Source organism: Hippopotamus amphibius, chromosome 15, assembly GCF_030028045.1.
Source record: "Hippopotamus amphibius kiboko isolate mHipAmp2 chromosome 15, mHipAmp2.hap2, whole genome shotgun sequence".
Taxonomy (NCBI): domain Eukaryota; kingdom Metazoa; phylum Chordata; class Mammalia; order Artiodactyla; family Hippopotamidae; genus Hippopotamus; species Hippopotamus amphibius.
This window is the reverse complement of record NC_080200.1, coordinates 19717803-19742476: the sequence shown is the minus strand read 5'-3', so window position 1 is coordinate 19742476 and position 24674 is coordinate 19717803. Positions and strand designations below refer to the sequence as shown.

The following is a 24674-nucleotide window of genomic DNA, read 5'->3' as shown; positions in this document are numbered from 1 at the left end:
ACTGGCTAATTAACCTACAATTATATTCTTCATTTCAGGTAATGAATTAAGTGTAAAGTAAGCTCATTTGCACACCCCATCTCACATAATAAAAAATGAAATAAAATATAAATATATAATGAAATAAAAATAAACAATGCAGTAAAAATAATTTCATTTGAATACTCAATAAAGAGAAGGTACTGTGGGCTGTGCTAGCCCCGAGTGTGCCAGACGGACGAAGCAGAGAGAGGCTTCCCTACCTCCCCCTGCCCCGAAAAGGATGGGGGCCCTCAGGAAAAGGAACTGCAGATATGACTTGGAAAGAACAGGAAAAGACTGAAGTTTTTACAGATAATTTTTGTAATGTATGTGGAGTGGTGCTGCAGTTTGAATCACAAAAGATTTCACATTATGAGAGTGAAAAACATGCTCAAAATGTTAGGTTTTATTTTCAAATGCATGGGGAAAAAATGAAGTGCCTGGTAAGAAAATGAAGATGGATGTTAGGAATTTTCAGGTGCATAGGAGTGAAGTAGTGGACAGAAACAAATTTTGTGATCTCTGCAGCATGATTTTTAGCTCCCCAGTTGTTGCTCAGTCTCACTATGTGGGGAAAGCACATGCTAAAAAACTGAAGCAATTAATGGAGGAGCATGATCAGGTATCTCCATCAGGATTTCAGACAGAGATGGCCTGACTACCTTTATCCAACAGCCCTGTGTGGAAAAATTCAAGAAATACAGGTGTGCCTATTACTACTTCTGCAGAGTCAACTTTTCTGAAGCCCCTTGCTGTCAAGCCTTCTCCAGCATTTAGTATGAGAACCTACGTTTGTCATATTTGTAATATCACCTTTACATCTTTAGAAATGTTCTGGTTACATATGCAAGGAAGTGAACATCAAATTAAAGAATCCACTGTTATCAAACTATTGAAGAATTCAAAGAAGCCATCAGACTCTTACCAAGATGAATGTACAGATTACATCAAAGTACAGAAAGCCAGAGGACCAGAACCGAAGACTAGTTTCAGAAAGATGGAAGAGAGTTCTGTGGAAGTCCACAGGTACAGAGAAGTAGATGATTCCAGATCCAGACATAGAATGTTGGAACAAAGACTCCCATGTGAGACTTTCCGGACATACCCAGGATCATACAATATTTCACAAACAGTGGAAAACCAGTTTCCTCATTGCTTACCAGCTCACTCAAAGAAGACATATGACTCTTTCCAAGATGAACTGGAAGATTATATCAAAGTGCAGAAAGCTAGAGGTCTAGATCCAAAGACTTGTTTCAGAAAGATAAGAGAGAGCTCTATGGAAACCCATGGGTACAGAGAAGTTGATTCTGGACCCAGACCAAGAATGTATGAGCACAGATTTTCCTTTGAGACTTCTCAGACATACCAACGACCATATACTACTTCACCAATGGAAAGCCAGTTACATCACTGGTTACCAACTCATTCAGAGAGGACCTATGACTCTTTCCAAGATGAACTTGAGGATTATATCAAAGTGCAGAAAGCCAGAGGACTAGAGCCAAAGACTTGTTTCAGAAAGATAAGTGATAGCTCTGTGGATACCCATAAATACAGAGAAGTGGTTGATTCCAGACCCAGACATAGAGTGTTTGAGCAAAGACCCCCATTTGAGACTTTCCAGACTTACCCAGGATCATACAATATTTCACAGGCAGTGGAAAACCAGTTACCTCATTACTTACCAGCTCATGACAGCAAACAGAGATTAGACTCTGTGACCTACTGTCAACCCACCAGAGACTATTTCCCAGAAAAACCAGTACCCCTGAGCCTTAGTCAGCAGCAAAATAATTCTGGCCCATACAGTGTAGACTCTGAAGTTTACAAGCACCACTCCTCAGAAAACAATACCAGTGACCATCAAGCAAGTCATAAGCAGAAACATCAGAAGAGAAGAAGGCATCTGGAGGCAGGTGAAGAAAGGCCACAGAAGGAGCAGTCTAAGCATAAAAGGAAAAAGAGTTATGGGGATACAGATGTAGACAAGGACAAGAGCATCCAGGAAAGGAAAAGAGAGGGAGGTAAAGTCAGTGTCAGTTCAGGAAAGCTTAAGCATCAAAAAAAGAAAAAAAGCCGTGGTGTACCCTTCTGAGAAGGAAGAACATAAGCACAAGAAAGAGAAAAAGAAATCTGTGGAAGAAAAGATGGAAGAGGAAATGCTTTGGGATGAGTCTATTCTTGGATTTTAAACTTTTAGCTTTATTTACCCAAGGAGAAATCTGTTAAGAATAGGGGAATTTAAACAAAGACAGGAACATCCAATGAAGAAAAAGAGAGGTGAATACAGTCAGTGTCAGTTTCAGGAAAGCTTAGTTTTTTGTGTGTAAAGATTGAAATTGAATTGATAGAAGACACAAGCCTAAACCCAGCTTCTGAGAAAGAAGAAACTAAGAAGAACCTAAGAACACATAAAAACATAGGAGAAAAGGAAGCCTGTTGAAGAAAAGGCAAAAGTGTCAGTGCTTTAGGATGAGTCTTCTCTTGTATTTGAACTTTTCAGTTTTGTTCCCTTAAAGTTGAATTGAAGAAATAGGTTGAAGAGTTTGGTTTCATGAAACTTATGTTGTTGAATTTTCCTAAGTTGACAGTTACTTTAACTGCTAACAAAAGCCAAGTGAAGTAAGAGTATTCAATATGCCTTTTCCTCAAGTTATTTTTCCTCATTTCTTAAAGTGAAAGAAAAATTACGTTTCCTGCATATAAAGTAATTTCCCTTAATGAGGCTGTCTCTATTCCTATTCATCAAATTGCTGTGATGGTGAATTATTTACCTATGGGAGATAATTTATTTTAAATGAGAGAATTACCAGGCATTACAGAATCCATCCTTTGTTTCAGTTTGCATTAGTTAGTGGTGTTTTATTATTGTTATTGTGTGTTTGTTTATGTTTCTTGGTTTTCTCCAAGGAAAACGTGTGAAGCAATTTAGACTGATTTTTTGTTTGTTTGTTAAATCTAATTTGCAGTGTATTTTTGTATTTTCTAGTTCTGGAAGTGGAAAATGAAAAAGTTTATAATAAACTTAGATGATATATAGTTTTAAAGAGATCTCAAAAAGTACTGATAAAAAACCAGTCTATATTCTGGAAATGTTTATATTATATTAAAATGTTTTAATTTCTAAAAAAAAAAAAAAAAAGAGAAGGTACTGTGATATGTATGTCTCATATATTGCTGTTTCAAAGATGTAATTGCAAACATTCTTTCCTCTGGATCTTTCTCATTAAATGGAAACATTGTCTAATATGTCCCATCCTAAAAATGAAAAGTAATGCCTTCATTTAACTGTATATCCCTGCACAGCTAATACCTTACTTCTGTATTCTGGTTAACTGCATGTTCCTTGGTCTCATGTTCTACGTTTACTGAGAGCTTTTTACGCCTCTCATTCTTCTGACTAATTAGGCTTCTATCATTGTCACTTAATTGTTAACATTGACCATCACATTGCTGAGTTCAATATTAACTTGTCTTTTTAGCACTTTAATTAATAAATGCACTTATGGATCACCAGAAAACAACCAAAACAACCTCTAGGTTCTGGGCCAGGCTGGATTGGCTCTAATGTGACTCAGGTAAGCATCCTTGGCTTTCACTGCCTTCACTTTCTACTGCAGCATCTACAGGGCTGTAGAGCTCACATGGATGGGGTCTCTGAGAAGATCTCCACTTGGAAATCAAAATCCCTCTCTATATGGGAGATGAAGGAGATGGGAACTCTGTTCCCAGACAAGAAGGGCAGGAACAAGTCAAGCTTCAGTAACCCAACCAGACTTAGGACTCCAAAGGAAACAGCCATGTCCTATCCAGTGCAAGGTTGCACAAGCCCAGAGACTACGGCAGAAGAATATTTACAGCTCCCTGTGTCTGCTCATTAGCACATTTCTCTCTTGTTACTACCACCTCTAAGTAACTGGTTCTCCTGAGGGACTCTGGTCTGAGCAGAAAGAATATTTTCCGTGTTGATTCTTCTTTCTTATGAGACTGGGCTATAGGCCAGGTGAATTCAGTTTTTATTACTCCTTCTCTATTACTTCTCCTGATGTCCAGAGGTCTAACCCTGAGTTGGTATTTTTCCAGTGTACAAACTGTCTTGATTAGGTTTCTTGGATCTTCAAAGCCTTGAATTGTGGTGGGAATACTACCCCAATACCTCTATATGATTAATTTTCCTTCCTCAACAAATGAGATATATTTTTCCCTTTAATAAGAAACAGTTTGAAATACACATCTTAGCTTTGTGACATTTTGCCAAAACATCGAGGAATTTCATACTTAGAGTGTAGAGTTGTCATTTAGTACCTCATTATAAAATGTTTGCTAATTATAAGAGATATATTTAGGTCTTAGCACTTTATGTGGATTGTCTAATTTTTTTTGAAAAGTCCTGTGTATGAGGAGGTACTATTATGAACTCTACTCTTTACTGAAGGAGTGGGCTTTGGAGGAGTTTAGTGATCTGCCCATCTTATAATCTCGTTAAGGGATGGGGTCTTGATTGGAATTATGTCAGGATGCTTCCAGGTCTCGAATTATGGGGCAGTGTTTTTCCACCACGTATGATTTTGCTCCTGGGGATATTTGGCAATTTCCAAAGTAATTGGCTGCTAAAGTCCAGCAATGCAGAGAATGGCACCAACACCAATAATCATCTAACCCCAAATGTCAATGGTGGGAACATCTATTCTAGACCAACAATTTTCCACTTTTTGATGTGCACAGGAATCACCATGGATTCCAGTTCAAATGCAGATTCTGATTTAGCAGGTCTCCTGTGGTCCCAGAGACTCTGCATTTCTAACAAGCTCCTGGATGACATTGATGTTGCAGGCCTTGATCTGTGGACCACTGTCTGAGTAGCAAGGCTGTGGTTGTATGTTAGAGTCAGGTGTAGTTAGTTTTAGGCCTTCTTCACCAAAAATTGTGTTTGTATAAGATTTTGAATGAAAAGTGTATTCACCTCATTCAGTAGATATGATAAATTCTATATATGCTTCATATTAAAACTCTTGAAGGACTTCATATAATATACTTCTGAAAATACGGTGTAGTAGGCAGAATAAGGACCTCCAAAACATGTCCACATCTGAATCCCAACAGCCTTAGTACATGTTAGTTTATATACCAATGTGGGATTAATGTAACAGATGGGATGAAGTTGCTGATCATTTTATCTTAAGATTTACCATGATATTGCAGGTGTATGTAGTCATAATTATACAAAAATATTAGATAATTACACAATTATACAAAACACAAAACCACAAACGTCATCTAAATGTGGAAAAATGTGGAAGAGAAAGGAAAACGATTTAGAATCAGGGAGAGATTTGTGAATGTTATGCTTCTGGCTGTGAAGATGGAGGAAAGGCCATGAGTCAAGAAATGCAGGTGGTTCCTAGAAACTGGAAAATTAAAGTAAGTGGATTCTTTCCTGGAGGCTCCAAACAAAGCTCAGCTCTGCAGAAATCTTCATTTTAGGCTATTGAAACCCATCTCTGAGCCAAACTCGGAGCATAAATCTGTTTTAAGCCACTAGTATCTGTTACTCCAGCAATAGGAATCTAATATTGACTTTATTCAATAATTTTTTTTTCTGAGGCAGCTGAGTTTAGGCCTCTCAGTTCATTCATTTAGCTTACCTTCGGTAAGGATATGTTACCTTGAAAGCCCCTCTTAAGTAGAAGACAAAGTGTTAAGTTCTTGAGATATCCTGTCCCCTCTAGCTGGTCCGGTGACTTCCCCATTCATAAATATAAGTGTGGCTCTGATTCTGAGGTCTTTGAGGAATAAATATAGGAAAAATAAGTTATCATTAAAATTAAGGTCACCCATTCTACTTTAAACCTCTTTCTAAATTTCTACATTTAACAATTTCATGTTAATTCAAACATTCATTCTTTGATTTCTATCCTCTCCAACTTTCTCTCAAGTTCCCTTTCACCATAAAAAAAGAGACCATACTTGTGTCTATGTGTTTGTACATAAATGTGTGCTTATTTGAAAGAAGAATGTATACAAATGCACATACAGAGACCACTCCCCCATGAATGTTTCCTTTAATTCAATCATATGTTTCCACACACTTTGTTTATTCATCATACATCTCTCTGAAATTATATTTTTTATCCTACAATATCTTCAGAAATAAGAAAACTGAAGTTCATGGAGACTAAATTTTTACTGATCACATAAGAAACCCTTAAAGCTTATTGTGCACTTTCTTGAATTATATACAAATGTAATCATGCACTATGTAGTCTTGATTTTGAAAAGCTCCTTTAATTCATCAAATTTTACACTTAATGCATGCAGTTTATTGTGTTCATTATACTCCAATGAATTCTTTAAATTAAAAAAAATTTTATAGTCATAGCAGGATCTAGATAGCATAGAGGTAGCTGATTCCCGCTTAAAATGAGTGGAAGATATATTTCGTAACTATGAACAAAGCAAAATGGCGTATACATATAGTATCAGTGGATTGCCGTTAAAGAAATTTATATGCTAAGTACATGTTTTTTTCTCTAAATAGAGTTTTAAACTAAAAATAGAAATGAAGCAAATTGACCATAAATTGATTCAAGAAAGAAGGGCACTTCTTTAGATACACACACATCATGGATGAGCCTTAAACCTTAAAGTAGAGACTGACAGCTGACTATACACTCATAAGAAACTCAGTAGAAGTCAGAATATCTCCCCATGATATAGTCTCTTTTAATAATAAAGGCATTCAATTAAACCACTTGATTTTTAGATGACCTGTTGTACAATAGTTAACTGATGTAACAAAGTCACCTGAACTGAGGAAAATTATAAAAATTCATTGCTTCTTATTTTGGTGATTTAAGTTCTGATACATGAGGACAGTGTTCGTTATTACTCTGTTATGAAGTTTATTTCAGATAAATCTACTAACAAGTGACTATATGAGGTTCTGTTCCAGGAAACATGGGCAGGCAGGAAGGACTTACATTTTCATGCAGAAAAACTGCTTTTTCTGTATCACATGATTGGAAAGGAATTCCAGCTCTCTTGCGACTTATAAATGATCTTGAAGATTGAAGAAATCTCTCTGCGTAGAATAGACAAAGAATGCATAATCTGTTTATTCAACACTCCTTTAGAGATGATGTTGCAATTGAGAAAAGACTGAGGTATTTAATTTAGAGCAATGGAAGGATTTATATGTATAGGCAGCACTGGACACTTTCAAACAGAATTAGGAAGGTAACGAATCCCATTAAAAGACATGAGACACTTCATTAAATCCTTCACTCCTATGTATATAGCCTCTTACAAATGAACACAAATCTTCCATGCTTCAGTGACAAGGTTTATAGCATGAAAAAGAAATATTTTGCATATAGTATAATGCATACCTTTAAAATTTGCTTCATCATATGGCCACTTATTACTCTAAGATCATATTAGGTTAATTTATTTTATTAATTTATTTATTCAAATTTGTGTTTGCTTGCACATTCCACATGGAGACACATACCTGATAATCTACTTCATGGAACTGAATAAGGGAACAGGATCCTAATAAAGAGCATAAAACCCAATGGCTCTGTATAAAACACAGTAGATATATTAGAGTCAAGATTATCAGGGAGTTAAGATGGAGATATAGAATAATTATGGACCCAAAAGGGAAAACTGGTCTTAGATTTTCCTCTGATATAAACATTAAAAATATTGATGCCTTCTACATATTTTTCCCCAAAGGAGTGTACAACTCATGATTATTCTTTTAGTAAGACAATGAAAAAATGACTTGGTATATCATATGTTTTATTTGAGAAAAAAACTTTTTCTTAAGAAATCCAAATGGTCACATGATCAATACAAATTACCTAAATTTTATGATTCAGAGTTGAGGATAACTTGGGAGAATAGGAAAATGATCACAGGTAAACCTGTTGAAATTGCACCTTCTGGCTTTAAGGTTATGAACCCTGTAATCGCCCTGTAATCGCATGCTCTTGTTCAACTCCAGGACAACTGCCCCTTCTGTAGCTGCTATCCTCACAAATCTTTTCAGAGCCCTCTTTATGTCTTCATTTCTCAGACTGTGTATGAAGGGGTTCAGCATGGGTGTGACCACAGTGTATATTACTGAGGCTGTTGCACTTGAATGTGAGCTGTGAGTAGCTGCAGAGCTAGGGTACACACCAAAGCATGCAAAATAAAATAAGGAAACAACTGAAAAGTGAGATGAACAGGCGGAAAATGCTTTATACTTCCCTTGAGCTGATGAGATTCCACACATGGAAGATACTGTCTTAGAGTATGAGTAAACGATGCCAGCCAGGGGACTACCACCCAGAAGTGGAGCTGCAAAATACACCGCTATGTCATTAAGAAAGGCATCAGAAAAGGCTAGTCACACCAGCTCATTAAGTTCACAGAAATAATGAGGAATTTTTAAGTGTGAGTGGAAGGAAAGTTGCAACACCATTGAGGTTTGTAAGAAGAAGTGCAGGACACTGATGTTCCAGGAAGCCAGAACTAGAATTCCACAGAGCTGGGAGTTCATGTTGACCTTGTAGTTCAGGGAGTGACAGATGTCCATGAAGTGGTCATAGGCCATCACTGTTAGGAGGAAGTTATCCAACCCTACAAACTGTGAAAAAGTACATCTGGACGATACAGCCTTCATAGCTTATGACTGCTCTGGATCTGGATGTTCCACAGCATCTTTAGGATGGTGGTGCAGGCGAAACAGATGTCTATAAAGGACCAGTTGGAGAAGAAGTGCATGGGTGTGTGTAGGTGGGAGTCAAAGATGGTGGCCAGGATGATAGCCAGGTTTCCAAGCACAGTGATCAGGTACATAGAGAGGAAAACCATAAATGTAATGGGCTGCAATTCTCATTCCTCTGAAAATCCCAGGAGAAGAAATCCTGAAACGTCTGTAAAAGTTCCTCGTTCCATGTGTTGGAGTTGAGTATAAGGAAGGAGAAAAATGTCACGACTAATTTTTATACAAATGGTTGTTACCTACAAAATTGAAATGGTAAATTTGTATTTTGCAGACATAAAATTAATATCACTGTTTTCTGTGTGGATCTGATCCTCTGTGGGATTCCCTCTTGCCATTTCTGATTAGGAATTTTTCCCAATTTTAGATTTTTGGTCAAGAGATTATGTTCCACTTTTAATGGGTAAGCCTATCATATTTTTTTCTGGAATGTATATTGATTGCTAACAATTTTCCTCATACTCTCTGGGCTTTGAGTGCAGGATGATGACAAACAAAATTCCTAACATCTTTAAACACCATGCATGACAAGCCCACAGCTAAACTCATGCTAAATGGAGAAAAAATGAAAGTTTTACATGTATGATCAGTAGCAAGACGGGGTGCCCACTCTCAGCAGTCCTATTCCACATGGTGCTAGAAGTCTTAGTCAGAACATTAAGGCACAAAAGAGAAATAAAATACAGCAGATCTGGAAAAAAAAGAAGCAAAATTTTCTTTATTTGCAGATCGCATGCTTATGTGTGTGTGTGTGGATTATCTATTATATATATATATATATATATATATATATAATAGATAATCCTAAAGATTCTACCAAAAAAATTTAGAACTAATCAAGAAATGAATTAAAAATGCAGGCTACAAATTTGACATGGAAAATAAATAGCAATTTATACATTAGCAACAAATTATCACAAAAGGAAATAAAGAAAGCAATATCATTTACAATAGCATCAAAATCAATAAACTACTTTGGAATAAATTCAACCAAGGAGGTAGGATGTCTGAAAAGGAGTTAATATTCAAACTATAAAAGGACCCCTTACAACCCGGTAGCAAAATAAATGCAAATAAAAAGTGGGGAGAGGATCTGAGTAGACATTTTCCAAAGAACATTTTCAAATGGCCAAAAGTTACATGAAAAGGTGTACAACAATATTGGTCATTATTTGAACTGCAAATCAAAGCCAAAGGAAGTATTAGCTACTCCTGTTATAATGGCTATTATCAAAAATACAGGAAGTAAGAAGTTTTTGTAAGCATGTGCACTATTGGTGTTAATATAGTTTGTGGAAGGGTCATTCTGTAAAACAGAATGGAGTTTCCTCAAAAATAAAAATTAGAACCAGACTATAATCCAGCAACTTCAATTCTGGGCATACATGCAAGGGGTTTAAAACACTCTCTTGGAGAAATATCTGCACCCAAATGTTCATTGCAGCACACTTACAATAGCTAAGACATGGAAAAAAAGACCTAATATTCCAACAATGGATGAATAGATTAAGAAAACATGGCATTTATACACATTTACACACACACAAAGCCACAAAAGAAGGAAATTCTGCCATTTTGACAACATCGATGGACCTTGAGGTCATTATGCTAAGTGAAAGTAGTCAATCCTAAAAAGACAAATACTGTATGATCTCAGTTGTATGCAGAGTATTAAAAATAATACACCAGGGAAACAGAAATCAGCTTTGTGATTGTGTGAGGGGGAATTGGATGGAAGTTGAGGTAATTGGTGAAAGTGGTCAGAAGGTACAAACTTCCAGTTATGAGATAAGTAAGTCCTGGGGATGCTATATACACCATGATCACTACAGTTAACAGCACTGTTTTGTAGTTCTGAAAGTTGCTGAAAGGGTAGATCTTAAAAGTTCTCATCACAAGGAAAAAAAGTCCTTGTAACTATGGGTGGTGATGAATTTTAACTAAACTATTGTAGTAATTATTTTGCAATATCTATATATTATTTACCTCCATATTTATATCTATATATATATACCAAATCAGTATATTATACACCTTAAACTTAAACAGTGTTATATGTCAATTATAACTCGATAAACGTGGAAAAACCCCAAAGCTCCTGAAAGCCAGATGGAGAAAGAATGTAAGCAAATAAAAACATTACCTAACAATGCAGATGACATGGTAAGCCCTGTGAGAGGTGCTATGAAGACAATGAAAGCAGGTGTAAGGGACAGAGTGCAGAAGGTGATATTTTAATGGACCTTGAACCAAGACCTGAGAACAGGCAATATTTGAACAAGACCAGAAGGAAGAGAGTGCAGGAGTCATGAGACTATCTGGGGAAGTGTGTGCCTGGCAATGAGAACAGCCAATGCAAAGACCCAGGGAAGGTACTTTCAAAATATGTTCATTTAGGTTGCTTCCATGTCCTGGCTCTTGTAAATAGTGCTGCAATGAACACTGGGGTACATGTATGTTTTTAAATTATGGTTTTCTGCAGATATTTGCCCAGGAGTGGGATAGCTGGATCATATATTTCCTCTAATTTTAGTTTTTTAGGGAACCTCCATACTGTTCTCCATAGTGGCTGTATCAATTTGCATTCCCACCAACAGATTAGAAGGATTCCCTTCTCTCCACACCCTCTCAAGCAGTTATTATTTATCCCTGAGGGACTGTGAGGAAGAAAAGCTTCTTTCATTTGGGTGACATTTCCACTACTGTTATCTCCCCTTCTTGACCAGGAAATATTTCAATATTAAATATTAAAAAGGAAAATACATTTATACAAAAATAAATTTAGTAATATCTTTATTGTATCAAACACCTTAGAGATTGGACACTCCAAGACAAAAATAAGAGAAGGGAATAAAACAATACATCATGAAAAAAAAATATACAATGGAGATTGAAAGTTTGGTATTTTTTACATGAAACAGTAGATTTGTTTTTTTCCTGTGCCTATTCCATTTATTTGTCCTATTGGTTGTACATGATTCGATAGGAAATAAGGGAGCACTCTTTCTCCCTTTTTTTTTTTTTTTAATATGGCTTCTTTCCTTTGTTATTCTTGGGCTTGGGGTTTTGACTTCCTTTTTGACAAGTCCAGTGGGCACACTCTAGTGCTGGTTCTGATCTTTGTCCAACATGCAAAGCCCTCCTCAGACTACACTCTAGGAAATTCTGCACACGTCATGACCTCCCATGATCTTACGATGAATATATTTTCCATACTATTTGTCTGAGGAAATTATGTCTTACACATCTTTATTCCATTGTACTCTGACTTCATCGTTATAATAGAAGATCTAAACAAGCTGGGCTTCACCTGTTTTGTCCATCTTTGTATTTTCACAGAGGTTTGTGAATATGTGTGCACTAATATAGAAATAACATTAGGACAATGAAAAGTTAGAAAGTAAAAAGAATGATGGGGGAATGAAAGCTGGTAAAGTAGCATGGTTTCAAAACAACTGTAGTAAAGAACATTGACTCACCTTCATGGTAGGTGTTTTGAGGGATGCCTATAACGTAATATTGAGTAAGAAGGAAAGCAGAAAAGCCATAAGAAAAAGACTGAACTAAAACATAAATAGCATTTATGATGGGCATAGGATTTTATTCGTGCATTTGTATGAATGTATAAATGTGTTCATAATATAGAAATAAATTTTAAAGGAAACTGTGGGTTTATGTAAAATTATATGAATGAAATTCAGGTTAAGTATATTGGTTTAAAATACTACATGTAACAAAATTAAATGAAGATGTATAATTAATTTAGATAAAGGCATGAAATATTAATAACTTAATGACATCATTATGCGTCATTAGTTCCAGACTACATTGCCAAAGACTTGGAAGTAAAATATTATATATATATATATATATAAAACAGAAGGCCTTTTAACATATGGAAAATAAGTAGAATCTAAGTTATATGTTGCCTTAAAAAAGACATGATTCAAATATGCTTATGGAAGATATAGGTAATCTTTAGTCAAATAGTAAAGAAGAATGCCTTGCAAGTTATGGACAAAGGTGATGCAACATTTAGAAATAGATCTAATCCCAAAAGGATCAATAAGGAATAACAACGATGTGAAAACTAGTTGGAAATAAGTACAGGAATGATTTATCAGCACTAAGTAGGCAGAGGAAATTTCACTATTATTTTTATTTAAAGCAATGATTCAAGACTGAAGAATGTTAAATCGACATCTCAAATATTTCAGTAAGAAAGACAAAAAATTAAAAAGCAATGGAGAAAGCACCCTTTGTCTGACTGACTTATTTGATTACAAAAAATTTGTCGACACTCACAGTTCACCTCAAACACATTTATAATACATAAAATAATTAAATGGCAAACAGTTTGTGGTAAAACTTCAATTCTTTGAAAGAATTCAATGAAAAACTGGAATAAAAATATTTCAACCTACTATACGAAAGCAAAAATCTTACACAGATAATTTGTGTCAAGAAATTAAATGTCGAACAAGTCCACATATGTGTTCAGACTCACAGGTAATAACTAGTCACAGAGTAAAGCTGGTTAGCATACCCCTTTTCACATATTAAATTTTTGATATGAACAGCCTGAGTGACAGCAGATACTCTGAAAAGTATATCTCATGAAAACCTGTTGCCAAGATTCATTTGCAAGGGTTTCTTAGTCTTGATCTTGTTATCATTTGGATATATAATCAAATAGGCACTATCTTAAAAATAAAAAGAAATGACATCACTTCCCTGAACATCCTTCCACAGCTAATATCCTATTTGTTTATTCCTATTAATTAATAACTTCCTTGAAAAAAAAAAGTTCCTTGGACATAAGTTTTATTTTACTGGAAGCACATCACACCTCCCATTCCCTCTTCTGACTGGGTTTCCCTTACTAAGATTCAGTTGGCATCATTGACCCTTGTATTGCTGAATTCAATGTTCATGTCTCTTTTTAGCATCATAAAATATGTTGTTTTTTATCAGTCAAACAAGCAAACAACCACAGTGATTTCTGGGCACTGGGCTAGGCTGAAAGTCTTTCAGTTGACCTCAGATAAACACAGTTGGCTTCCATAGTCTCTGATCCCTTCCTGCAGTGTCTCGGGCTGTAGAACTCATGTGGATGGGAACTCTTCATGTGGAATCCTCCCTGGTTGGTGGATATTAGATCCTGAAACTTGTTCCCCACGAGAGAGCTGGAAGGGGTCAAGCATCTTTCGCCAAGCTAGACTAAGGACTCCAAAAGCACTAACCTGGTCCCACACCAAGGTTGTACTCCCTGAGGGCTGCAGCAGAGGAGATATTTACAGCTCTCTCTGTCTGCTCATTAGCTATACTTCCTTCCTTTACTACCATGTCCATGTACATGATTTCCCTGCAGGACAATGTTCTAGAGAGCATGGAATATTTTCTGTTGATTCGCTGCTCCTAGGAAACCAGGTTATGAGCCAGGTGAATTCAGTCTTTATTAGTCCTCCATTAACTCTCCTGCCTTCCATAGGTCTAAATACCCATGAACTTATCACAACACTGAGTTAAAATTTTCTTATAAGTCTAAGACTGAGGATTCTGGCTTGATCAGTTATGAACTTCAATCATTAACTTGTGGTCTGAACACAGTAATGAATACTTCCAGAAAGCTATATTTCCTTCTTTAAAAGAGGAACAGCTTTTTAAATTTAATAGAGAACATTGGTCAGTGAACTCCTCAGCTACCTGACACTTTTGCCAAAACAACTAGAAATTTCACAGTTTTATCAGAAGATTAGAACTGTAACTTAGTTCCTCATTATGAATTTTTTGTTAACATGTCCTGGTGGGCCCAGAGACTGTAGTTCTAACAAGGTCTTGGGTGATGTTGATGCTGCAGGTCTGGGCCTGTGTACCACTCACTGAGTAGCAAAGCTGTGGTCCCGTGTTTAGTGTCACGTGCATGTAGTTTTTCTTCATGAAAATTGTGTTTGCATAAAATTTAGAATAACAAGGTTATTTACGCATTCCAAAGACTATGATAAATTCTGTGTTCCATTTTTTCTATAAGAACTTGAATTACATAAAATAATATGCCTCTGGAAAAGACATGCTAATACCAGAACCTTATGTTATTTTACATAGAAGGCAGGGGAATTGTCATATGGGGATTATTGTAGCAGATGGGATAAGATTTCTAATCAGTTGACCTTAAGATTAACCAAGATTACCTAGGTAGTACCAATGGAATTACAATTGTCCTTAATGTGGAAAGAAGGTTAGAGAGAGGAAGATGAATCAGAGACAGGAAGAAGAGATTCTAAAATGTTATGTTTTTGGTTTTGAAGAATGAAGCAGGGCCATGAGTCAAAGATTCCAAGCTGGGCCCTAGAAACTGAAATGGAAAAGTCTATCGATTCTCCCCAGAGCTTTTGGAGGTATTCAGCCCTGCAGACATCTTGATTTTAGCCCAATGAAACCCATTTTAGGCTTCTGACCTCCTGAACAGTAGCAGCATAAATTTGTTTATTTTAAGCTACTATTGTGCTAATTGGTTACAGCCAAAATTAGAATCACATATAGATATGTATTCAACACAGTATTTTTTTGTGAAAATTGAGGTTTGGCCTCTGAATTCATTAATTTAGCTTCCCTTGAGTAAGGGATTTTTAATGTTGAAATCCCAACTTAAGCAGAAGAAAATTTAAGTTCATTTGGAGATATTATGCCCCAATAGCAGAATCAGAGAAATTCCCACTGCATAAATGTAAATGTGGTTCTGACTTGAGGTCTTTGAAGCATTAAGATAGAAAAAGTAGGTCCCAGTGGGGCTGTGGAGGCCAGAGCACAGGCGGGCCCAGCCCAGGCACCGGCCGGCCCCGCCCCCGGGCGCCTGGCACACGCCCCTCGCTCGGGCCCCGCCTTCCCCCACGTGTCTGCCGCCTGGGGGAGGTCCCTGAGCCGGAGCAGGCAGCCAGTGGTCAGGTCCCGTCGGCGCAGAGGGTCCTGTCGGCGGCACCGGGGAACGACTCGCCTCCCGATGCTCCAGCCCCGGCTGCCGCGGGCCGGGCTGTGCGCTTAGTGCCCGGCTCCGGCCCCCTGAGGCGTCCGCGGGAGTGAGAGCGGCCTCGGCCCCGGGGAGACGGAGCAGCGGGAGGGCGAGGCGGCGGCCGCCGGGAGGAGGATGGGGGCTAACCAGTTGGTGGTGCTCAACGTGTATGACATGGAGGAGAAGGAGCATGTGAATGTTTATCGGAATGTACTGGATGAACGAATACACCTCATCCATTGGAATTGGAGTTTTTCATTCAGGAATTGAGGTATATGGCAGAGAATTTGCTTATGGTGGCCATCCTTACCCCTTTTCTGGAATATTTGAAATTTCCCCAGGAAATGCTTCTGAACTAGGAGAAACATTTAAATTTAAAGAAGCTGTTGTTTTAGGGAGCAGTGACTTCCTAGAAGATGATATAGAAAAAAATTGTAGAAGAATTGGGAAAAGAATGCAAAAGCAATGCCTATCATTTGATGCATAAAAACTGCAATCACTTTTCTTTGGCTTTATCAGAGGTGGCACAGTGGTAAAGAATCTGCCTGCCAATGCAGGGGACACGGGTTCGAGCCCTGCCCTGGGAAGATTCCACATGCCACGGAGCAACTAAGCCCATGCGCCACAACTATTGAGCCTGTGCTCTAGAGCCCGTGAGCCACAACTGCAGAGCCCATGTGCTGCAACTATTGAAGCCCACGCGCCTAGGGCCTGTGCTCCACGACAAGAGAAGCCACTACAATGAGGAGCCTGCGCACCGCAATGAAGAGTAGCCCCCGCTCGCAGCAGCTAGAGAAAGCCCGTGTGCAGCAACGAAGACCCAACACAGCCAATAAATAAATAAAATAAAGTTATAAAAAAAGGTTAAAAAAAAGATAGAAAAAGTAATTTATTATTAAAATTGTTTACCCATTCTACTCTAAATCTTTGTGTCTAGATTTCTACACTCTTTTCATTTCATGCTAATTCAAATATTCGTTCACTCATTTCTACCCTCTCCAACATTCTCTAAATTTGACTTTCAGTGTAAAAGGTGGTATCATAAATGTTTCTGTGTGATTAAACATATTTATATGGATGTGAATGTGTGTGTGTATCTGTGCTTATTTGAAAGAATAATTTAACAAATGCATACACACACACGTACACAAATCTCTCACCTATAATGTTTCATTTGAATTCAATGACATATTTACACATATTTCATTTATTCTTCACAAAATCCAGCTGAAGTTATGTTTAGTACCCACATTACCTTCAGAAATAAAGAAACCGAGGCTCAGAGAGCTTTAATTTTTAACTATATAACAAAGAAGTTAAAACTTATTGCACAGTTTCTTGACTTATACACAAAAACAACCATTCATGTTCACTCTTTTAATTTTTATGGCTCCTTGAAATCATCAAAATGTGCAATTTAATGCTTGTAATTATACTCCAATATATTAGTTAAAATAAAAAAGCTTTAATGGTGGATGACTCAGGGTAAGATCTAGAGCATAAATAGGTGACTCATGCTTAACAGGGTGGGAGATACATCTTTTAACTGGGAAGAAAGCCAAGTGATGTACATAGATATAGGAACAGTGGAGTTAAACTTAAGTAAACAGTAAACATTTTTTTCTCTAAGTAGAATGTTAACCTAGATAGAGAAATGTAGTAAACTGGCCATAAATTAGTTCAAGACAGAACAGCAGTACAACCACACACAGCACCACAGATGAGCCTTAGGAAGACAATGTGGAGACAACAGCTGAACATAGCATCACGTGGCACTCAGGAGTGTTAGAACCACTCTCCATATACAATCTACTTTGATAATAAAGGCATTATATTAAACCATTGATTTTAGCATGACTTGTTTTGCAACAAAAGCTAATTGATGCAGTTATAACAGTGAACAGATGAGGGCAATTATAGTAATCTGATGCTTCTTGATTTGACAAGGATACTGATATTTGAAGACAGAATTTGTGACTACTTTCTTATTCAAGTTTATCTCTGATAAATGAATTCAAAAAGGATGGCAAAGAGGTTTCCTTTCAGGTACACGGGAGAGATGGAAGGATATGTATGTTTTTGTCAAAAACTGTTCACCCTGAATCAGACCATTGGGCAGGAATTCAAGGTCTCTTGTGAGTCATTTTCGATCATGACATTTGAAGAAATTCCTTTGCAAATAAGGTATATGTAATGAGGTCTTCCCTCAAGGTCCTGGTTAAGATTCTGCCCTTCTACTACAGGGGGCATGGGATTCATCGCTAGTCTGGGAAGATCCCACATGCCATGGTGCATGGCCAAAAATATGTATATATGTAATGAATAAAAATGCTTATTTACCACCTCTTTGGTGATTATGATGATTTTTTAGAAAAGGTTGAAATATTTCAGATGGAAAAATGGAAAGAGTCATATTCCTACAGAGCATTGGAAGTTTTAAGCAGAAGCAAAAAGATAATCCAATAAAAATATAAAACAAAGCACACAATCCATCACACCAATGAATAAGCCCACCTACACATGAATAACAATTTTCCTTACTTCAGTGAGTAGATTCATAGCATGAAAAAGAAATTTTGGGGACTTTTCTGGTGGCTCAGTGGTTAAGAATCTGCCTGCCAATGAAGGGGACATGGGTTTGAGCCGTGGTCGAAGAAGATCCTACATGCCACATGCTGTGGAGCAGCTAAGCCTGTGCACCACAATTACTGAGCCTGTGCTCTAGAGCCCATGAGCCACAACTATTGAGCCTGAATGCCACAACTACGAAAGCCCATGCGCCTAGAGCCTATGCTCCACAAGAGAAGCCACCGCACTGAGAAGCCCGTGCACCACAATGAAGGGTAGCCCCTGCTTGCGGCAACTAGAGAGAACCCACACACAGCAACGAAGACACAATGCAGCCTTAATTAATTAATTAAAAAACAGGGGAAAATTGCTTAGTAATATACTTACAATTTACGTTTTGCTTCGTCATAAAGTTATCTCTGACTGCAAGGTCAAAGTCATTCAAATTTGTGTCTCCAAGTATATTTCAACTGTAGACCTGAATTTTTATTTTCAACTTATATCAGGCTAATACAGTTTATTTATTTTTAATACATCTTTATTGCAGTATAACTGCTTTACAATGCTGTGTTAGTTTCTGCTGTACAACAAAGTTAATCAGCTATATGTATACATATATCCCCATATCCCCTCCCTCTTGAGTCTTCCCCCCACCCTCCCTATCCCACCCCTCTAGGTCATCACAAAGCACTAAGCTGATCTCCCTGTGTTATGCAGCAGTTTCCCACTAGCTATTTTATATTTGGTAGTATATATATACCAAATGTCAATGCAACTCTCTCACTATGTCCCAGCCTCCCATTCCCCCTGTGTCCTCAAATCTGTTCTCTGTGTCTGCATGTAGACATGAATTTGAAAATCAGTTTGTCAGTGACTTTGCTAGGTACTACTGCAGACCTAGCTGAATAAGAGAACAGGGTCCTAATGAGAAGAATAAAATCCTATGAATGTTATAAAACACTCTTTATATTAATGTCTACATTATAAGGAAGAGAAGTCAAGGCAATGATATGCCAAGACATTATGTACTCAAAAGTTATAAACTGTGATCTCATACAACAATTATATAAATAGCCTCCTCTCCTGCAAAATTAAATAAAAGGCTTTGGATGCCAAGTGAATTTTTTTTCATACTAGTAATCTAACTCAAGACTATTACCTTAGTAAGACTACAGAGAAATTACTATGTATATTTCATTATAGAAGAAATTATTCTTAAGAAATTCATGTAGTCTTATGAGATAAATGGGAATTTCCAAAAATTTCATCCAAAGTTGTGAATAAATTTGGGAAAGTAGGAAAACTACAAAGAGACAACTCATAGATATTAGAGCAGAAAATAATAACTAGGGTTATTTAAATTTGTACAGAGAAGTTTAAATCAAAGAAAGGAAAACTCCAGGAAATAAATAGAGCAATCTAATTGAAAAATTGCAATTTCTGGTTCTGAAATTTTGAGACCTGCAGTCATAGGCATTTCTTCAGCCCAGGGAAAATTAGCCCTTTCATTTCTGACATTTCAAAAAATATTTTCAGAGCCCTCCTTACATTTTTACTCCTCAGACTGTAGATGAAGAGGTTCAGCATGGATGTGACCTTGTTCTCCTTTGTTAAGGTTGACGCACTTGAGTGTGAGCTGTGGGTAGCAGCAGAGCTAAGGTACACTCCTAGGCACATACAATTAAATGAGGAAACAACGTAGAGTTGAGATGCACAGGGCAATATCTTTATTCTTCCCCTGAGCTGTTTATATTTCACATGTGGAGGAACCTGTCTTAGAGTAGGAGTAAAGAATTCTAATAAGGGAACAGTAACCCAGAAGCCCAGCTCAAAAAGACATCACATTGTCACAGTTGGAGGGGTCAAAACAGGCAAGTTAAGCCACCTGCTTAAGTTCATAGAAAAATAGTGGGGGTTCCCAAGTATGTGCAGAAGAACAGTTACAAAACCATTAGTCCATTTCATAAGGAATGCAGGACACTCCTGACCTAGGATGCTAGAACCAGCAGTCCTCAGAGCTAGAAGTTCAGGATGACCATGTAGTGCAGGGAAGACAGATGATTGCAAACCAGTCACAGGCCATCAAGATCAGGAGAACATTACCCAACCCTGAAAAGAGTGTCAGAAAAATAGATCTGGATGATGCAGCCTGCATAGATAATGATGTTGTTCTCTGATTACTCAACATCTCTGAATAGAGGTGGAGGTGAAACAGAGGTCCACAAAGGCCAGTGAGAGAAGAAGTATATGTGAGGGTGTGGAGGTGGGCGTCTGATCAGCTGGTCTTGATGATAAGCAGGTTACTGCCTACAGTAATCAGGTACTTGGTGAAGAAAAGTCCTAATATAGGGGGACTGCCAAAGTCATTATGAAATTCATGTGCCTTTTCCTGGTTCCCTGTGGTTCATGTAACATCATAAACACTATTTTTAATTAAATGCTATTCCCATATAAGCTTGTATTAATAACTTCAAATAAATGCTACAATTTTTAGATAAGAGTAATTCATTTCAATATTTTTAGTATGGATCTGTACCTTTTAAGGATATCTTGTTTCCATTTTTAATTAGGAATTACTTTTCTACTCTTGGCCTGTTCTTCGAGCATAATGCATACCACTGTTTTATTAAAAATATCTTTTATGAAGTTGAGGAATATGGATTGAGTGCCAAACATTTTCCAGGCACTGTCTAGGCAATGAATTTGGGGTGCTGAAAACAAACGTCTGTATATTCCAATGATGGAGAAAGAATACAAGGAAATAAAAATAGTAACACAATATGTCACCCTCAGAATGGGAGAAAATATTTGCAAACAAAGCAATCAACAAGGGATTAATCTCCAAAATAAACAAAAAGCTCATGCATCTCAATATAAACAAACAAACAAACAAACAAAAAATCCAATCAATAAACTGGCTGAAGATCTAAACAGACATTTCTCAAAAGAAGACATACAGATGGCCAAGGAGCACATGAAAATATGCTGAGCATTACTAATTATTAGAGAAATATACATCAAAACTACAATAAGGTATCACTTCACACTGATGAGAATGGCCATCATCAAAAAATCTACAAACAATAAATGTTGGAGAAGGTGTGAAGAAAAGGGAACCCGCCTACACTGATGGTGGGAATGTAAATTGGTATAACCAGTATGGAGAACAGTATGGAGGTTCCTTTAAAAAACTAAAAGTAGAACCACCATATGACCCAGTAATTCCACTCCTAGACATGTATTCAGAGACCATCATAATTCAAAAATGTACCCTCATCCCAATGTTCATTGCAGCACAGTTTACAATAGACAGGACATGGAAGCAACTTAAATGTCCATCAACAGAGAAATGGATAAAAAAGATGTGGTACATATATACAATGGAATATTACTCAGCCATAAAATAGAACAAAATAATGCCATTCGCAACAAAATGGATGGACCTAGAGATTGTCATACTCAGTGAAGTAAGTCAGACACAGAAAGACAAAGGTCATATGATATCACTTATATGTGGACTTTAAAAAAAAGGTTACAAAAGAATCCATTTACAAAATGGAAGTAGAGTCACAGATGTAGAAACAAACATCGTTACCAAGGGATAATTGGGGGAGAGAGAAATTGGGAGATTGGGGTTGACATATACAAACTACTATATATAAAATGGATAGCCAATGAGAACCTTCTCTATAGCACAGGGAACACTACTCAGTACTCTGTAATAGCCTATATGGGAAAAGAATCTAAAATAAGAGTGGATATATGTATATGTATAACTGATTCATTTTACCCCTGAATCTAACACATTATAAATCAACTATACTCCAAAAATTAATTTTTAGATATTGTAATATATGTCAGATGGCGACAAGTGCTGTGAAGAAAAAAGTTGGTGTAAAGAAGAAGGTGGATAGCAGATGATATTTTTACAAGATATCTGGCAAGACTGCAAGCAAGGTGATATTTGAAGGAGGACATCAACTAAGAGACAGCAGGAAACCTGAGCATATCTGGGGAAGTGTGTGTCTGTAGAGGGAAAGGCCACTGCAAAGGCCCTGAGCAAGGTGCCTTTTTCAGACTGTCAAGTATAAAAAATGAAAGTGGTATGTGGTGGAGAGTGAAAAGGGGGGATATTGATGAGAGAGAGTCAGAGAATGTTGAGCTATAATGTGGCTTCCTTGCTGCTGATGCAACTTCAAGGCACAGGTGTTCTTCCTCCACACTATGCACCTTTACACTTTATTAATGTGGTTGCAAAGACAATCCATGAACTGAAATGGACCCCTCTCTTATTTTGGCTGAGTTCTGGCCTCTGTATTTTAAGGGTCACCTTGAAAATATAAGTCCAGTTATATCTGCACACATAAACAATCATTGTTTCCCTAAGTTTGCTTGGTTATCTATTTTTTCATGTAGTTTATCAAACTACTTTGAGAGCATTATTATGAATATTTCGTTAGAAAGTTTATAGATCTCTGTTTCTTTAGGGTCAGCCATTGAAGCTTTATTAGTTTCCTTCTATAGTTTTTTTTTCCTTTTAAAAAGAATTTTATTGAGATATAATTGACATTCAATGAACTGCATATATTTAAAATGTATATTTCATATTTTTCTTATTAGTCATCTATTTTATACATATATATATATATGGCCATCCCAATCTCCCAATTCATCCCACCCCCACACCCCTCCCCCACTTCCCCCCTTGGTGTCCATATGTTTGTTCTCTACATCTGTGTTGTTATTTCTGCCTTGCAAACCAGTTGATCTGTGCCATTTTTCTAGATTCCACATATATGCATTATTATACAATATTTGTTTTTCTCTTTCTGACTTACTTCACTCTGTATGACAGTCTCTAGGTCCATCCATGTCTCTACAAATGACCCAATTTTGTTCCTTTTCATGGCAGTGTAATATTCCATTGTATATATGTACCATATCTTCTTTATCCATTTATCTGTTGATGGACATTTAGGTTGCTTCCATGATCTGGCTATTGTAAATAGTGCCACAATGAACATTGGGATGCATGTGCCTTTTTGAATTATGTTTTTTTCTGGGTATATACCCAGGAGTGGGATTGCTGGGTCATATGGTAATTCCATTTTTAGAAATTTAAGGAACCTCCATATTTCTCTCCATAGTGGATGTATCAATTTACATTCCCATCAACAGTGCAAGAGGGTCCCTTGCCTCCACACCCTCTCCAGAGTTTATTGTTTGTAAGTTTTCTGATGATGCCCATTCTAACTGGTATGAGATGATACCTCATTGTAGTTTTGATGTGCATTTCTCTAATAATTAGTGATGTTGAGCAGCTTTTCACGTGCCTTTTGGCCATCTGTATGTCTTCTTTGGAGATCCTTTAGTGGTTTCTTTTTTTCTGGATTAATTGTGATGTTTGTGGCCATGCATCAGTGTAAGTTCATTTAAAGAAGTAGGTTTCCCTTTCCATCTTTGCAGAATGGCTCTGGTAAGGAAAATCCTTCATCTGTCAGCCTATCATATTTCGTGATGGACCATATGGTGATGTCTTTCAGTTGGCTTCCTTCTGGAGTCCTAAGGTGGGCAGGTCTTGTGCTTGTGCAGGCTAGTGGCAAGGAATGGTGCTTTATGTCTTGGAGTCAGATCTACACCCTGGGTTTTGGGGGGCTGTTGAGGCACCAGGGAATACTGTGATGGGCCTGACATTTGGGCTGTGAGTGCTGGCCTGATTTTGAGGCTGGGACAAAACTTTGGTTAACAGGAATCATGTTGGAGGCTAGGGCCACTTAGATTGGCTTGGTGCTTAGATGAGTTTGGAGCCTGAGGTCTTGGAAATCATGCTGCATCCTGGAGTTTCAGGACTGGCCTACAATATTGTGACAAGGACTATACTACCCAAAGCAGTCCACAGATTCTATGAAATCCCTAGCAAAGTAACAAGGGCATTTTTCACAGGATTAGAGCAAAAAATTTACACTTTGTATGGAAACACATAAAACCCCAAATAGTGAAAGCAATCTTGAAGAAGAAGAAAGGAGCTATAGGAGTCAGACTCCCTGACTTCACACTCTGCTACAAAGCTACAGTAATCAAAACAGTATGGTACTGGCACAACACCAGAAATACAGATCAATGGAAAAGGATAGAAAGTCCAGAGATAAATCCACATTCCTATGGTCACCTAATCTCTAACAAAGGAGTCAAGAATATACAATGAAGAAAAGACAGTTTCTTTAATAAATGGTACTGGGAAAACTAGACAACTATACATAAAAGAATTAAATTAGAACACTCAACACCATACACACAAAT

General features: G+C 37.2%; 1 protein-coding gene and 1 pseudogene across 1 annotated transcript; one reads left to right on the top strand and one right to left on the bottom strand.

Moving 5' to 3' along the window:
- Positions 1–799: 799 nt before the first annotated feature.
- Positions 800–2119, top strand: LOC130837341 (zinc finger matrin-type protein 1-like). The gene has a single exon (XM_057710198.1). It carries the CDS (start codon positions 800–802, stop codon positions 2117–2119), a length of 1320 nt encoding a protein of 439 aa, XP_057566181.1.
- Positions 2120–7903: 5784 nt separating this feature from the next.
- On the bottom strand, positions 7904–8871 carry LOC130836315 (olfactory receptor 7A10-like; annotated as a pseudogene).
- Between the last annotated feature and the right edge of the window lie 15803 nt (positions 8872–24674).